This window comes from Aedes albopictus, chromosome 2 (genome assembly GCF_035046485.1).
Source record: "Aedes albopictus strain Foshan chromosome 2, AalbF5, whole genome shotgun sequence".
Classification (NCBI taxonomy): domain Eukaryota; kingdom Metazoa; phylum Arthropoda; class Insecta; order Diptera; family Culicidae; genus Aedes; species Aedes albopictus.
Window position 1 is genome coordinate 313728191 of NC_085137.1, and position 18954 is coordinate 313747144.

At 39.6% G+C, this 18954-nt stretch overlaps 1 protein-coding gene across 2 annotated transcripts in view; it reads left to right on the plus strand.

Annotated features, from left to right (window-relative positions):
• LOC109411069 (membralin) overlaps positions 1-18954 on the plus strand; it is a 237071-nt gene that overhangs the window by 132215 nt on the left and 85902 nt on the right. For both annotated transcript variants that reach the window (XM_029880157.2, XM_062852282.1), the window contains one exon: positions 16730-16862. In XM_029880157.2, coding sequence (XP_029736017.1) covers positions 16730-16862 — 133 coding nt within the window. The remainder of the gene's footprint in view (positions 1-16729; positions 16863-18954) is intronic.

The window sequence follows — 18954 nt, forward strand, 5'->3', positions numbered from 1 at the left end:
AATGACCCGACCGAACATGCAAGCTGACGCACTATTGTTCGCTTCATATGAGAAGCAAACAACTGATCACCCACGGCAGGTGATCGTTCAGTGTTGCTACAAAAGACGCGACACAACATAAAAAACTGACTAACTCTTGATCAATTCACACGGGAAGAAAACCATCGATCACCCACGTCGGATGAATGCTATATGTTTACTTATCAAAAACAACAAAAAACCTACGAATGACGAACTATACAAATTCTATGAAAACTGTTTCAAAAGTAAACATGCACTAATTAAATAACTAGATAACTTGCAACCTATGCTAAAAAATCCGAAGGCGGAAAAAAATCGAAACACCGAAAGCGAAACGCACGCGATTCTGGCTCTCGAGCTGCTGAGCCACCACACACTGAAGAACGCCGGCCCTCTCGCTGTCACACATGTACAAATCCGAAGGCCGAAAAAAAATCGACTTACCGAAAGCGAAACGCGCGCGATTCTGGCTCTCGAGCTGCTGAGCCACCACACACTGAAGAAGGCCGCCGATTGTGCGAAATATACTTAAATATATAAAATGAATTAATACATAAAATGAATAAATATAAATTGAATTTTCTCAGTGTCCCAATGTTCCACAAAGTTGGTTACCTATAAGGCCACTTGATCGACCCACCTAGCTCGCTCTTCTTGTACTGGTCGATTGGCTCTCGAGAAGCTCTCGAGTTGCTATCCGACAAAAGATTTATGAATGTTTCTCTCACATTTCTATACCAACTTTTGGTCGATAGATCGTACAGCAGGAGATTTAAGTCGGGCTTCTCTGAGTTTTCTGATGGGTTTCAAGGTGATAAAAGAGCTTCACGAGTTCAGGGGGCTTCAATAGAGTTTATGGGAAGTCTGCGAGGAGGTCTCAAAGGGGAGTGAAGATAAAGGGAAGTTTACGAGGGTCGAGGGTTTTTCTAACGGGTTTCAAGAAGTTTAAGTGGATTTCAGAGGATTAGTATATGGTTGGTACTATAATATAATGTGAGATTACTAGTTGCGTCTACAGGTTCGGTTACGTATAATCAAGCGGGTTTCTTGAATACAGATAATGCGATAATATACCAGTCGGCTGGTTTTGATGGGATTCGAACCCACGACTCCTTATCGCTAGTCCGGAGTCATCCATAACTGGGAAGCGATCGTTTTTCCGAACTACTTTACCACCGATCGTACCTTGCTACATAGACGCACTTACCGTATTTTCTGCCGTTTTGTTCTCTTCGTCATGGGGAGTTTTATGAAACCGGTCGATCTCAAAGTTTGCTTCAAATCTTTCCCAAGCAAGCTGAATTATACCACCGAGTATCAGGCAATAACAAACATTTCCACTTTTGAACACTTTTGATAACTGACTGCTATACTTGAATCAGTTCCCATGTGGCTGTTGAATTCAAATTTTTCAAATCAAATCTGTTACTAGTTTGAAGTATTGCCAAATTATGCATATGCGTAATATTCCTCGTTCGCTTGATTCGATGAACGCCTCTTTTTGAGCGACTGCATACAATGGTCAATATGAAATGTGATGCCACCACGCTATCGGAAGCGAACAATATGACAATCGGTTCCTACGAACGCTGAAGGAATATCCAATTCAATAAATCAAATTAATCAAACCCACATTGTTGATAGGTTTTTTTTTTGCATCTCATTCCAGTTTATGATACTGGGCTTTCACATGACAACCAAATGTGATTTTTTTTGCGCTCGCTTAGTACAGTATCCAATGTTGTTTAATTTTTCTGGTTGAATCCTACAAATTAAATATGTTGAAAGCAATTTTCGTTTTGTGGATTGATGGACATCTGGTTGAAAAATCAAATTTATTTGAATAGTTTGTGATGAGTCTTGGAGGTTGATGAGTATGAACGAGAAGGCTCAATATTCTGAAACTAAAACTAATTACTTCTTTTTTCCTGGGGTACGAAACAAATATGCCCATACTCCGAATATATTGAATAATTACTACACAACTTAACCGTCTTCGTGCATTAGCTTGCGCTCACCTCGCTGACCTATTTAGTGAATGTTTAGGGGTCATGATGACCCCAATGTACAACTAGATGGGTTAATTACTTTTGGTGCAGTTACCATATTCAAATCATGACAACACTTGGGTAATTTAACAATTTTGCTTTAGTTCATTGTTGGTGTTTATTATTTTCAACTTTTTGTGCAAAAAAAAACATATCATTAACTATGTGTAGGTTCAATGATATCTATTTCAAAGGTTCGATCGGAGTCTACCAGCACAATCTCATATGCATATGAAAATCTCGCCATGGCACTATTTGTCCCAGGATCTCGATTACAATTAATAAATCTAGATCTGGTTTCATTCCATCCCTTTCCCATTCCCCATTACATTTTCCGTCATCCACCCGCATCCGGATGCCGCACTCAGTGATGATGCTACAAATCACGCACCCATCCATCCCGCTTCGGCATCAGCATTGCAGGACAACAACTGGCTCGAATGGAAATTGTAGGGGTGGAAAATTGAAACTCATTAATGAGTAGTGGGGCTTCCGTTCACCAAGCGTGCAAGTGTTTTCGGAACCTCCCCACCCAGCAGAAGAAAAACAATTCCTTCGGGAGTAATATCGAAGACGATGCGGAATCAATTTCGGACGTGACCCGCAACGCTCACCCCTTCGAAGATTCGGCTTGAGGTTTTTTTCTGCTTCTCGGGGACGTTGGATCCGATTTGGACGGACGATGTGGATGATGATTATCTTCTTCGCCCTTCTCCTTTTACGTCGTTGCTGTTGACTGAGCTGAGCTGTGTGACTCGATGGAATCGTGATTATTCTCAATTTAGACTGATTAGGGCCATCGAATCCGGGGCAACTGCTGTTATAAGTTGTTTCGTCACGGATCATTCGACCGAACAAAGTTATATGATTTAATTAAACGTCCCAGAAAGTCTTAGTAATTAAAACTGTCACTTTGATAACGATTGAAGTAATTATAAATGTGGTACGGCGAACATTGTTTGAGAAAGAACAGCGCTCCGATGAGGAAAGAGGCTTTCCGGAAAAACCTCTCAAATTCTTAACGAACCACAATAGGATTCGGTTTTCTTGGGGCGGTCAACCACTCAAAAGTAATCCACTACAATCCTTGGTATTTATGATGGTATTATATTGTACCGTACTTATGATATGCTGGGTGAACATCACATGTTGAAATAAAAAACGAGAAGAGGAAAATCGCAAGGATGTGTCCACAAAACCGATTAGTGTATCGAAATTGACTAACCCTGCCTGAAAATAAACCTACGTTTCAGGACCTTTGCGATTCGAACTTAATTTTTAGTTGGCCTGTTAATTCTTCAAATTTACATTACCTCATCTCTCTCTTCTTGGCATAACGTCATCACTGGGATAAAGCCTGCTTCTCAACTATGTTCAATGAGCACTTCCATAGTTATTAACTGAGACCTTCCTCTGTCAATGATTATTTTTCATGTGTCTACCACGTGGCAGAGATACTCTATGGGTTTCCAGTTAGCCTAGTGGTTAAGGCTATGGATCACCAATCCGGAGACGGCGGGTTCGATTCCCGTTCCGGTCGGGAAAATTTTCTCGACTCACTGGGCATAGTGTACTTGCCACACAATGTTACAAATTCATGCCAGCTTCGTGAGTTTTTTTTTGCATTTTGACAAAAAACGCATTTTAACGACTGGCAGTGCTGCTTTTCAGGAACAATGAAGCATAAAGTATTAATTTATGTTGGATAATCACTGGATTTGCTATTGTAACCACAATAAAATGCACTTCCCGCACCTCCACTAGTTCTTCACGAATAAAAACTCATGAGTGTTTCTTTTTTTGCTTTGCTTCTTACTCACGAAGCAGGCGGGTGCGAATAAACTCGCACACTGTTTACTCTCGGAATCGTGAGTAAGCCTTGTGTTGGCTTTACACTCGCGAATTGCTTCATGATGAGAGTAATTCCATCACTGGCCGACACTTGAAAAGTGCTTGAACCAGCGTTTCAACTGGTCAGCGGTCAGCCAAAGCAAAAATCAACTAGTTGATATACTTGTAATTGTTTGTTTGGGTTACAGTAGATCTTTTTTTAATCATGTCAATAGCTAAGTAATATTTGTGAAAATGGTTTTATTTTAATTTGATAAAGATTAGATATAGAACTCATTGATCAACGTGTAAGAGTTGAATTTTTCTATTGAAAACAGTCAAAGCCTAAGCATTATTGATGATTTCTAAACCATTTCATTCGCGGTCAGTGACCCAAGACCTTCAATCGCCACGAAGCGTAAAATACAAGCTAAGAAAACCGTACTGCGACAGCGGTCCATCCATTTTTATTCATCAAGCTAATTTGCGACGATGGCAACCGCGCAGCGGGAAATAATTTATGTTTTCGTCAAAGTGGATGTTCGATATACATACTTGCTCTTCTGCGAAGGTCTTTCTCCTCGGCGTTTCCGTCCCTTGGTCGACGCATTTTTTTCTTCTGTTCGACAAAAATGGCGAAACACTACATCACCTCTCAGCCTCCGTCAACGACGGCAACGACGAGGACAACATACTGATACTGGAAGGGAAGAGCCGTCCAGTAGCCGGGTATTAACTAGAACAAGGATAATAGCTAAGGAACGGCCGCAGCTCTACGGCGTATCATTCCTTCAAATCCAGACCCTTTTCCGATGGAGATACCCACTTTTTTCGATGACGTACCGATCCCTTCAAGGCTGGCATGACAAGGGGGGAAGTCACCGCCGCCAGCAGCGAAGCGATTTAGTGCAGAGGAGGAAGCGTACAAGGACACAAAAAGGACACACTGTTTTAGTTATGGCTTAAAATTGTTCTCCCACTGCTTTTAGCGCTGCGTGAACGTGTCCGTTCCGTTTCCGAGAGGATTGTATATCTGCATTTTTGTGTATTCTCCAGCGTTCCAACAATCGCTTGTTTCGAGACGGACTCCCCCCGAGTGGACGGCGATGGCGATGACGACGACGACGACGCGTGCACAATATCCTTGAATTGAACGTCTATTTATTTACATCAACTCCACTCGGTTGTCTCTCGGTATGATGGTACTGCCTGTCCGGGTCCGGGGGATGGTAATCGATGAAGTGACTGATAATTGCCCGAAATGCTTCGATATGGGCCAAATATTCGGCTAGTCGGTCAGAATAGTCCCTAATCCAAAACAGTGGGTAGTCAGTGAGGGAAACAGCAGCGTGAATCAGGAGAAATTCCGCCGGTAGGGACCCTAGTAGTTTTACTTTCTGTAGATGTTTATCACTGTCAATTTAAAAATGTTCATTGTGGCGAGAAGCAGGCTCTATCCCAGTGATGAAGTTTGTCAAGAAGAAGATTAAAAAAAAGAAGATATTCAACACCGGTAACGCCTATGGCATTAACAAACCATGGCTAGTTTTCCCGTTGTCTCCATGGTTGTCCCCTGATGAATCGAGTGTCGATTTCTTCTAGTCACCTACCCCCTCCCCATATCGATACTGACAGTTTCTGATAGTGTGTCCTGCCGCGCGACTCGCATAGGATACAGAAGACACTACAGCCGGAACCGTGGTCCGGTAGCACAAACAACGCCAGGCGCACACGCACGCATAGACACAAACACAGACAGAAACCACACCGAGAGGACCAAGGATATGTTTACTCATTTCAATTCAGGCACAGTATGGGGTTAATTTCTTGTTTATTCTGCTCCGCTTAATTATTAAATAAATTAATTTATTTTCATCCATTTCGAACTCGTGTCCTCGTGTTTTTCCAAACGGTTTGCTGCCGCCGTGGATGCCAGCCTGTGGTCATGTACGGGCGCCACCTTGCCCTGGTCCCATCAGGGCGATCAGAGTTCCATTGCTTTCCCCTGTTCTGAAGTTGAACTCGGAACTGGGACTGCCATGGTGTCGTTTACATATTCCGAGTTGCGCATTTTGCAACGATAACAGATGGATGGGCCAACATTGCGTGATTGATCTGTTCATAATAATCAAAGTGAACGGGGGACGAAGATTTTTCGTAATTTTAGAATAAAAATGGTTACTTTAGTATGTGTCTGCTTACATGTAAAATATTGATGATCAACTGGACCACCAGGGCGGAGACCCTGTAAGCTTGTTTTTGTTCTGTATATCGAAGATATAAAATTAACATGCTCAAAATAATGCCTTCCGGTGGAGAGATTTCATGTTTTGAAAAGTGTACCCGAGTAAAAATGTAATACTAACAATAAAGAACAGGCCCTAACAGGGTGGCCACCGATGCGGTAAAAACGGGAAAACCGGGAAAAAGACGAGAATTTCGAACGACCGGGGAAAAAAGCGAGAAAAAAGCCGAGAAATTGAGATGATTACCGGAAAAATTGTTGTTTAGAGAAAATTGCTGAACATATTTGAATTTTTTACACCTTATCGATAATCCGCATTAGCAAGCTAATTTCAAATGATCGATTTCATTGAAATCTCTAGATTTTTTTTTTGCAATTTTTGAATGCAAAAATTCATTCCGATGAAGCAATTTTTGCTAAGATTGCATCAAAAATCCAGTTATAATGTGGTATCTTGATTCATCCTTAGTATACCAACATTACATACATTTTGCAGGAAATGTTGTTCCAAGTTTTTTCTGGGAACGCTTTTCGGGAAAATTGTTCAAAGTCGTAAGAAAGATAAGATTAAAACTTAATATATTTCTAGATCTAGAAGCAAACACTTGACTACGTCTTAAGTCTAAAACTGAGTGGGACAAATTTATTTCGACTCGTTTGAAGACTTAACTTAAATTTCCAGAAAACTGTTCAAGTGAAATAGGAAGCAATCAGTGAAGTACTAGATTGAAAGTAGTGAGCTGGATTTTTGTATGGTGAGATGATCAGTTCTCCATTTCTGTGTTGAAATGGTCCAAACAGCGTGGGTTATATGATTTCTTGACTAATTTGATGCTATTTGAGCAAAAGTTTGGGTAACTGTGTTGATGTATTATTTATTTCTTGCAACTTCAACAACTCAGTTACCCAAAGTTTTCCTCAAACAGCGTCAAATTAGGCAAGAAACCATATAACCCACGCTGTTTGCACCATTTCATTGCAGAAATGGAGAACTGATCATCTCACCATACAAAAATCCAGCTCACTACTTTCAATCAAGTACTTCACTGATTGCGTCCTATTCAAGCATTTCAGAAGAAACAGTGGGTAATTCTCGCTGAGACCGGCCCACTATTTACACCTTGTCTTCAAAAATGTTTAAGGTGCCGATTTTCTGAAAGCCCTCGCCTAAAAAGTGAGAAAAATGCATTTGGTTACTCAAATTGATGGACCCCCCGTTAGTTAGAGCCACAACATTTTTTGCAGACCCCTCGATTTTGGTCAAATGGTGGCTCACTTAAACCGTTATAACTTAAAAGTGTCTCCAACAACCACCTCAAAACGAATTGTTGTTGAAAAGAGGAAAGATAGAGCTACTATTTACAATAATAAAAAAATAGGTCGGCCATATTGATTTTGGCCGCCATCTTGGGTTTTTATACCAAAACATTTTTTCACCATGAGGGCAACCACCGATTTTCAAAATTTTTGCATCAATTGAAAGCTGGGACATTTATACATAACATATCAAAAAATTAGATATGTCTTTTTCTTCTTTCAAAAGTTATCTTCCGTTTTGTAAATCATGCCACTTTTGCGCACTGGGCCCGGTGCCGGCCGTTTACATAAATGCAGCGTTATATCGCTGTGTTTACGAACACGAATTTAAATTCTGAACCCACTAATGGAAAGCTGAAGGTTTAAGCTTTTCAAAACATTAAAAAAAGTTATAAAAACAATGCCCGCATCATTCAGAAACAGTTAAAAACGGAAACGAACCTCCGATTTGGCCAAATTTTGCGGCACGTACCTTTGTGTATACATGCAGGCGTAAACTCGGATGCTGTTGCATGTCGTTGCCGGTGCGCATGGAAATGTATGGAGAAAACGTGGCTTAATTTACAAAACTGCAGATAACTTTTGAAAGAAGAAAAAGACATCTCTAATTTTTTGATATGTTATGTATAAATGTTCCAGCTTTCAATTGATGCAAAAATTTTGAAAATCGGTGGTTGCCCTCATGGTGAAAAAATGTTTTAGTATAAAAATCCAAGATGGCGGCCAAAATCAATATGGCCGACCTAACTTTTTATTATTGTAAATGGTAGCTCTATCTTTCACCGACTTCAGTAACATTTTACCGAAATCTCAACCGTTATGTTTTTTACCGGAAAAATTTGGTGACGTTAACCGAACTTCGTTAAAGTTTGACAGATAAACGATAAGATTTTACCGAAATTTGGTATTTTTACAGAATTTCGTTAAAAAAAACCATTACCGAACGCTCAGCAGTTAAGATTTCGGTAAAAATTACCGAACGTGACTAGCTGTGTAAGTATATGACTGACACTGCCACACTGTGCGATCCTAAAATCGATTCGTTTATTTTCCCATTTTCACGCTCTCCCTGTAATACCCAAATTTTTGATTTTAATCTAAATATCATTTTTCGTCCTTTAAAATCGATTTAAACATGTTTTGGATGATGATTCTTTTGACTACTCGATTTTGTGATTTTCGGTTTTTGATTTTTCTAATTTTTATTTTTGATTTATTGATTGATTGATTGATTTGTCTTTATTAAAAGACTTTCAGCCCTTGGCTGGTTCGTCTCTCCTTTTATTTTTGAACATCACCACTTTTATATATTTTTCCTGGAAGCCTTTTTGGAATACGGATTTTCTGAGACGAATACATTTCGAGATTTTAGGATTATTGTTAAAATTATCTTATTTTAGTTTTTTTTCATAGAAAATTGTTTTTTCCGTGTAATTTTAAGGAAAATAATTTTAGGGTGTATTCGACTCCCTTAAACTATTTAACTATGACAGAATGATTTGGGAAAAATTTAAAATATGTTAATTTTAGCGATTCAATACAAAATAACCAATGACTTCTTAATGGTGACTAAAACATCAATTTTTCAATGATTTTTAAAAAATGTAAATTGTACGCTTTAAAATACACCAAAAACCATTTTAAGATATGCAGAACAGTCCTAAATATCACCCAAAAATAATAAAACTTTGATTGTCCACAAAACAAAAATTACAAAAATGCTCAAACTAGACCCCGTCTAAAGGCGGGGTTGGGTATTAGAGGGTTAATTAATAGGGTTTTAATTAATAGAGGGTTTTAATAGTTTTTTCTCTACTATTTACTGTAGTCTCCGCGTGTGAAATATAATTACGCCTAAATGATTTGTTTTAACTAAAGGGGATGGTCAAAGACGGAGGCCTCTTGACGGACGGACGTGAGGTGATCGAAAGGTGGAAGCAGCACTTCGATCAGCACCTGAACGGCGTGGAGAACGTAGGCACGGGAGCCCACGGCAACGGAGGAAACGACGACGCCAGTGCAGCGGAGGACGGAAATGAACCAACTCCCACGCTGAGGGAAGTTAAGGATGCCATTCACCATTTCAAAACCAACAAAGCAGCTGGTAAGGATGGTATCGCAGCTGAACTCATCAAGATGGGCCCAGAAAAGTTGGCCACCTGTTTGCATCGGCTGATAGTCAGGATCTGGGAAACCGAACAGCTACCGGAGGAGTGGAAGGAAGGGGTAATCTGCCCCATTCACAAGAAAGGCGACCATTTGGAATGTGAGAACTTCAGGGCGATCACTATTTTGAATGCTGCCTACAAAGTGCTATCCCAGATCATCTTCCGTCGCCTGTCACCTAAAACAAATGAGTTCGTGGGAAGTTATCAAGCCGGCTTCATCGACGGCCGGTCGACAACGGACCAGATCTTTACCGTACGGCAAATCCTCCAGAAATGCCGTGAAGACCAGGTCCCAACGCATCACCTGTTCATCGACTTCAAAGCGGCATACGACAGTATCGACCGCGCAGAGCTATGGAGAATCATGGACGAAAACGGCTTTCCTGGGAAGCTGACTAGACTGATTAAAGCAACTATGGACGGTGTGCAAAACTGCGTAAGGGTTTCGGGTGAACTATCCAGTTCATTCGTATCTCGCCGGGGACTGCGACAAGGTGACGGACTCTCATGTCTACTCTTCAACATCGCTCTGGAAGGTGTGATGCGACGAGCCGGGCTGAACAGCCGGGGAACGATTTTCACAAAATCCGGTCAATTTGTGTGCATTGCGGACGACATGGACATTATCACTAGAACATTTGGAATGGTGGCAGAGCTGTACACCCGCCTGAAACGCGAAGCAGCAAAGGTCGGACTGGTGGTGAATGCCTCAAAAACAAAGTACATGCTGGTAGGCGGAACCGAGAACGGCCGGATCCGTCTGGGTAGTAATGTTACGATAGACGGGGATACTTTCGAGGTGGTGGAGGAATTCGTCTACCTCGGATCCTTACTGACGGCTGACAACAACGTGAGCCGTGAAATTCGGAGGCGCATCATCAGCGGAAGTTGGGCCTACTACGGGCTCCAAAAGAAACTGCGGTCGAAAAAGATTCACCCACGTACCAAATGCACCATGTACAAAACGCTAATAAGACCGGTAATCCTCTACGGGCACGAGACATGGATCATGCTCGAGGAGGACCTGCAAGCACTCGGAGTTTTCGAGCGACGCGTGCTAAGGACGATCTTTGGCGGTGTGCAGGAGAACGGTGTGTGGCGGAGAAGAATGAACCACGAGCTCGCTGCTTTTTACGGCGAACCCAGCATCCAGAAGGTAGCCAAAGCCGGAAGGATACGGTGGGCAGGGCATGTTGCAAGAATGCCGGACAACAACCCTGCAAAGCTGGTGTTTGCAACTGATCCGGTTGGCACAAGAAGGCGTGGAGCGCAGAGAGCACGATGGGCGGACCAGGTGGAGCGTGACTTGGCGAGCATTGGGCGCGACCGAGGATGGAGAGCGGCAGCCACGAACCGTGCATTATGTAGAAATATTGTTGATTCAGTTTTATCCAGGGATTGGTGGCATGCACCGTGCGGTGCGAAAAAAGCGTGTGCTTCACACAATCGCAAGTGCTCGTCTCCCGTTTTGCCGAGAGACAAGAGACGTATGAGTGAGAGCTTTCGTAATTGTGCGAGAGACAATCGCAGCACTAGCTCTACGGCGCAGGGAGTAATGCACGGTGCTTGGGACTGCGCTTGTCTCCAAACAGAAAAAATCAATTAATAAATTAATTGAAGAGTTTGTGTTTTCGGCAAAGTTGTTAAGCTTGTCAAGGGTTGACAAGTGATGGGTCGTTTGATTCGAAATTATTCCAATCGTGCGTAGTATCAAGCCAAGTGCCAAGCACGGAGACAAGCACCGAGAGAGTGCATACGACAGAGCGTGAGAGCTCCAGCGCGCGGCAAAGTAAGCGAGCAACACACAACCGATTGCGCGTACTCGTCTCCTTCTAGTTTGTTGTGCTGTCTCGTAGCAGAGTGTGCGGCACGCAAAGAGTTTTGAGTTGCACCCTATCCCTGGTTTTATCTTGAATTTGATGTAATACTAAATAAATTAATGAATGGATGGCCAAAATGTTTGGGATAGGCAACTTTTTTTCTCACACAAAAAAATTCAACATGCTGTAACTTTTCATAGAGTGCATCAAAAAATCTCAAACTTTGACTGTTTATCAACCTGTTATATGTGCATCATTGGTACCAATTTGGGCTCGATTGAATAGTTTTTCGCGAAGTTAGAACCATTTGGGTAACACACTATTTTTTAGACAACTCATATTTGAGCTGTTATATCTCAGAAACTAGTGAACCGAATTGAATGCATTTTTTTAACGTTTATTAACAATATACTGATACTTATAAAATGTAATATTTTTCACGGTGAATTAAGTTATACCGGGTTGAAACTTTTACCCATATAGAGGAAAATAAATCAAATTTACAATACCACTCAAAAATTACTAAATGTGTTCTTCCTTTAATCTAAATTGGCTCTAATATATCTGATTGAAGATAACTTGAGAACAGAAGTGAAAAATCTTTCGACATAGACACTAAAATTTATTGACATTGACGTAAAAAAATTACATTTTTTCGAGAAAAATCCAAAAAGTTTCAATCCATGATAACTTTTCTCAACGTTCAAAAAGTATTTATGTTTTAATAGTTTGTGAATAGTTTGTATATTGTTAGTGTACGTTCAAATTTTCATTCAATTCGATTCACTGGTTCCCGAGATATGACAGCTCAAAATTGAGTTGTCTAAAAAATAGTGTTTTACGCGAACGGTTCTAACTTTGTGAAAAAATTATTAATCGAGCTCAAACTTGTACCAATGATGCACATATAATAAGTTGACAATCAGCCAAAATTTGAGATTTTTCGATGCACTCTATGAAAAGTTATAGCATGTTGAACTTTTTTGTGAGAGAAAAAAAAATTGCCTATCCCAAACATTTTGGCCATCCCCTGTATATGCTGTCTTCGGGAAAGTTTCTTCATATTGTTTGACAATTTTTCCAATAATGTGAAATTAGGGTGGTCCAAATGGTTCTCAAGATTTTAATGTCAACTTTTCAATGTTTTCATATAGAGCGATGAAAGTTGAGGAGCACTTAATTATGAACAACTTTGCCAAAGAAACCATATAGCTATCTGTTGTGGTTTCAGAAATATTATTATTTAAAGAAAAAAATTAGGGTGACACACGGTAAAAAGTTTTTTTATATCATAACTTTATATACATTGATTTTTCGCAAAAACTTCGTCTTGAGCAGTTTTAGTACATTTTTTCCGGAGACAGCAAAGTTTTATATCCTCAATTGTAAAAGTTATTCATGGTTTTCTTCTAAAAATGGCTTATATTTTACACTCAATATCTCAGAATGGCGGAAGCCGATGCCAATTTTTTTTGGTATTATATGTTGAAAAACGAAAAAGGTGTTTAAAGCGTTTAAATTAATTTTGAAGATATAGAATTTTCCATAGAAAAATGGCTCCAAGTACGAAAATACAAGAGACGAATTTGTCGTGTGATGAAAGTATAAAAATTGTTCAGAACAAAGTATTCGAAAAAATCAACCAATCAAAACATATTGGAAGAAAACCGTTTCTTCCTAGGAAATTCGACCAGGAACTAAAATCTTTTAAAAGAAACGGGTAGCTTAAGTGTTGTCTCTTCATGTGTCAAGGCATCCTAGACATGAACAGCAATAAAACGAACTTACCAGCAGTGTCAAAATGTTGTTTAGTATCAGGAAACTTATAAATTTATCAGGAACAAGAACTTTCGCGCTTCGTATTCTGAAACTTAAATTACAAATGGCGCTAATGGAAGTGCGAATGCAGCTCTAAATGACAGCTGCGTTACTGAAGTCCGGAAAAATGTCATAGATACACCGAAATCTCGTCAAACGTATTTACACTCATTGCACAATTATGGGTCACTCAAGGAACAACCATTTCATAATATGAATCGTTTTTCATACAAAAACAACACTTTCATTATTTTTATTTTATATTTTCTTCTTTGAAACCCCTTTTTATTGTTTTAAATAAAAATATGCTTGTAAAATTCACTTTAGGCGGTGAAAATTACTAAAATGTTGGTGAATAATGAAAACCACAATAATGGGTCAAAATTGGCTGTGTAACAATTATGGGTCAATTTGCTGCCTATTATGGGTCACTCAAGAGAAATCGGCTCAACAATAATGTTTTGTCTATTTTTTTCAATGAATGATCACTTATTCTCGATAGATCAACTATAGTAGAATCCAAAACTGGTCTCAAACCTCTTAACGAAGCGTGTTTTCACGATTTGAAATCAATTTTTCAAAATTGGGACAAATTCTCCAACACAACCACCAATAAACGCCTAAAAGTATGCAATGCCCATGTACGCAGAACTGTCAATATTATGCTGCACAAAAAGTGACCCATAATTGTGTGATTTTCGGTGTTCCTTGGCACAATAATGAGTCACTTCAATTTTGCCTGAAATAAGCTTTAATTAGCTGCAGTCACATGAATTTCTACATTTAGAACGCAAATCATACCTTTGTTTTGGTGACGATACCATTTCGCACATGAAAATCACTAAATCTCGCTTTTACAGAGCTTACGAAAGCAGCGCACGCACTGTCCGTTATTCACAATCGAGGCGTTACTTTGACAGCTAGTTTTGCGCCGAACAAAAAAATATTGAAAATACGTATTTTTTGATGTATTAGCCCGTGTGCGATACGTATAGTGACACAAAACAAATCAACTTATGTACGAAAAATAATAATAGCTAACAAAAGCTTGCAATTAATAAGTATTTATCTATTTAAGTGAAAAGTGACTAATAATTGTGTGTGACCCATAATTGTGCAATGACTGTACTGATTCCGGTACAATCACCGATAGCCGAGAAATCCAGTAATTTTGTTTGACGAAATTCGGTAAGCTGAGGTGTTGTTACGAATTCTCAATAAATGTTATTGACACATTCTACCGTGACGTTACAACGTTTTGACGCCTTTTCGGTCAGATTTTAACGTCACGGTAGCATGTGTCTAAAAGAAATTTGAAGTTATGACGCGATAAATTAGGTGCAATTTGATGAAAAATCGTCATTTTTGTCACATTGTCAGTTTTACTTCAAAGTGGAATTCATCCTTTTTTAATATTTTCTAGCGAATAAGCAAGAAAAAAAATTCAAATTCCATTCTTTATGTAAATGGCGGCTTGGTTTCTGCGAGAATCACACAAATTGAGATTTTATAATTGATGCTATTCCTTTACATGTTAAATGTTAAGCATTATCGCATAATCTGTACGTTATAACTTTCGCCACAAGTGTCAGATCGCTGTGGGTAACTCTCGCTGAGACCGGCCCACTATTTACACCTTGTCTTCAAAAATGTTTAAGGTGCCGATTTTCTGAAAGCCCTCGCTAAAAAAGCAAGGAAAATGCATTTGGTTACTCAAATTGATGGACCCCCGTGAGTTAGAGCCACAACAATTTTTGCAGACCCCTCGATTTTGGCCAAATGGTGGCTCATTTAAACCGTTATAACTCGAAAGTTTTTTTCCAAAAAACACCTCAAAACGAATTGTTGTTGAAAAGAGGAAAGATAGAGCTACTATTTACAAAAATAAAAAGTTGGGTGAGCCATATTGATTTTGGCCGCCATCTTGGATTTTTAAACCAAAACATTTTTTTTACAATGATGGCAACCATCGATTTCAATTTTTTTATCAATTGAAAGCTGATACATTTATACATAACATATCATATATGGCCGACTCAACTTTTTATTATTGTAAATAGTAGGTATATCTTTCCTCGTTTCAACAACAATTCGTTTTGAGGTAGTTTTTAGAGAAACTTTCGAGTTATAAAGGTTTAAATAAGCCACCATTTGACCAAAATCGAGGGGTCTGAAAAAATTGTTGTGGCTCTTACTAACGGGGGTCCATCAATTTGAGTAACCGAATGCATTTTCCTTACTTTTTTAGCGAGGACTTCCATAAAATCGGCACCTTAAACATTTTTGAAGACAAGGTGTAAATAGTGGGCCGGTCTCAGCGAGAGTTACTCAATGTAGGGCAACGGTCGAATTTTGGACCTCTAGAGGACATTAGTTTGAATTTAAGTCAAAAACATACATATTCCCGTTTGAAACTATTTTCTGCCAATCTGCCACTTGAATATGCTGGATCACATCCTAATTACTTGATTGACAAAGGCTGATTAGACGAATTTTGCGAATTTAATACACTAGAATGATAAACGTTTTTGTTTACATCTGCAAGTTTCCTCAGCACCGCAATCTATTTTTGTAAATATGGTACGACACTGACACGGCTGACGAGATTGACAAAAATGAATTTCAAGGCAACTAATGCTATTTCCAGTGCGGAAATGATTGCTGCCCGTGCAGAGCAATCTAATTTAGCGAATGATTCTAAAAAAATTCGCAATCTCTTAATTAAATCTGAGAAATTTGTGATAATACGACTGAGAGAGTCCAAAATATATGGGGGTCCAAATTTTATTGGTTACCCTAAATATTGAAAATTAGTCTGATTATTGTGTCTACTGAGACATTACAATTTTTACAATATTACTTGTAATGTACAAAATATTCATCTCAGTCTTGCGTAATTCTAAGGTGATCTACCCACGTTACAGGAAACAGCTGAAATCTTTTGATATGTTCAACTCAAACTCGACCAAAATGTTATTTACACCCTTTTGCATCTGATTTCCATCCTTTTCGACAAATTTAATTTTAACCATCAACACCAGCGTTTTTTCGCCAATCAAATTAAGCACCATGCGGGCGGAACCACTTCCACCCACCACAAACTTTTTTCCGCTGATTTAATTTATTTCGGCTGGTGGCGACGAATTTCGCCCAACCCGAGAACATGCCTAATTGTGCACTGAGTGTTCCCGGTTGAAAGCCCACACCCGAGGGATGACCACCGGCGGCTAAGTCCATTATCCTCATTTTTACACCGCTTTTTATTATTTGGACTGCCGCCCCGGTTTCGGGCCACTGGTCATCACATGTCGCATTTTGTCACTGAACCGATTTGACATATGATTAATCTTGTTCCCACCTCTGCGTCCTTTTCCGGCTAGGACCAGCGACCATTTACTGCTGATGTCATTCTGCTGCCCATGGCTCTAACCAGTGTGGTTTTTATTTTTTTACTCGTTTCAGGAATGGAGGCCATCATGTCGGAGTTCTTCAACGACACATCGACCGCGTTCTACATCATCTTGGTGGTCTGGTTCGCTGATCAATACGACGCTGTATGCTGTCACACGTCTGTCACAAAACGTCACTGGTTAAGGTAAGTGGAAGTGAAGTTTTTCCCGGTGGTTTGTTTCCGTTTTGTCACCCTTCACCTGCTTAAGGATCTCCGTCCCCGGATACTCGCTCGGTTTTCTAATTCGTATCAGCTGGAATGAGTGAGGAGAAAACATACAAATACACTTTGTCTAGCGTTTGATGCTTTATATCACATGTTTGTGGAGGACTCCACGTTCAATTGGCTCAGTTTTGCTACCAGTTTTCTTGGAAAGATGACAGACCGATGTTCAAAATAAGAAAATGTGCCATGACGTTGAAGACAAGGGAAAACTCCCACAGGTGCTCCTTGTTTTCTCCGCTCTTCACTATGCTTCATCCGTCATTTTTCTCAGCGCGTTTTTCTTTACGCCAAGTAGCGTTTAATTCATATCTGTCATAATATTTTCCTGCTGCGCTTTATCTTATCAAACCAGTTCTCCCTCCCTAGCCAAGTTGAACCGGGCGTGTCTTAAAATAAGCGCTTTTGACTTTGTTCTCGAAAAAAAAATCGGTGAGCTGTTCAAGTGGATATCTTGAAGATTTGATGAACCTTGATGGTGTAATATTCGACCCCCCTGACAAGGACTTCTTTCCGTATCTACTGAGCTTGTTGACAATGTCAGCAATAATATACAGGCATTGTGACTCAGGTTAATAAATCGTTGAATGTTGCCACTTTTTGAACATGACTTTGTCTTATGTGAGATTTTTAGGTTTGACCTACCTTTACTGGCTCATTTTTTTTTCGAAATCATGAAGATTGATACGTCACACGAAATGATTTAGTTGAAAGTCAGAAGTGTCCCCAACAAAAACCTTGCGGAATCTGTTACGCTGTTCCGGATGGGTCAACTCATTAAAATTTCCATCGCTGAGATATAGCTAACAGAATATTTTGTAACAGCTTAAGTTTGATCATAATACGAGAGTACTAGGAATGTTCAAAATATTTTTCTATGAGTTCCATAACATATATCCATGTTGCATTTATGATGTTTACTCTAGTGTGCAGTATAGTTGTCCCATGTTAATAGGGATCCCCATAGAACATGGGACAAGTATGCTGCACACGGCTTTTAACTGAGACATTTAAAAAGTTCACAATGAAGAAAAAATGGTTAAAAAATTGATATCTGTTGCACTGGTATAAAGCAAATTTGAACACTTCAAGAATATTTTTTGTTCAATTGCCTGAAGATTTGGACAACATGACAGTTAAAAAATGTTACATCGTATAACCTCACAGATAGAAATTCTGAAAATTACACGTGACGTAAATATTAGAACGAATAAAATTCCATTTCATGTCATTCGATTTTACATGAAAGAATGTCTTGTACACAAAGTTGTAAGCAAGCTCCATACTGCAGAAAAGCTTCAATTTTACAATACGATGGAGAATTGTGTAGAAAACAATGGAGGTCATTTTGTTACAGCGAACTCAATGTAACAATTTTTAACTGTGCTGTAATAAAAGGACCCCGTCATATCGCACACATTTTTCCATCAGTTAATAAATTTACAGGTTTCTCTCAGTATGAAGCTCGCATTCAATATTCCATACAAGAAATTCTGGTGGAATTCGAACCCACGACTCCGTATCCGCTAGAACGGCACTTTCACCAACTAAGCCACAAAACAGTTCATCTCTCTTTCGGCTTAGATGTCAATCCACTAAACACCCGCGAAGAAATTACTGGATATGTAGTTTCAGCTGTTCCACGGATCCTTCGCATCTAGAATTCTCTTCTTAGAAACACTAACCGAAGCAAGTTTTTGTTGCGAATGGATCACATCCACTTTCACGAAGCTTTAAACTGCTAAGAAGCTGCGATGATCATACTGGGTTTCGCATACGCATAACTGTTGACTGGAAGACCTCGTAGGCATTGGCAGGATCTTGACAGCTCGGAATTTGACTGGGAAGTCCTGGATCATGCACAGTCCGTATATTGCGCTACTGTAATGTATTCTGTTCGCCAACTCCAGCAATTTCCACCCTTTTGAAGCTTTTCTCATTTGTACTGGTCTTTTCGGTTCGCCCTAACCATAGGTTTTCCGGATCTCCCCATCAATCCCTGTCTGGACTGCAA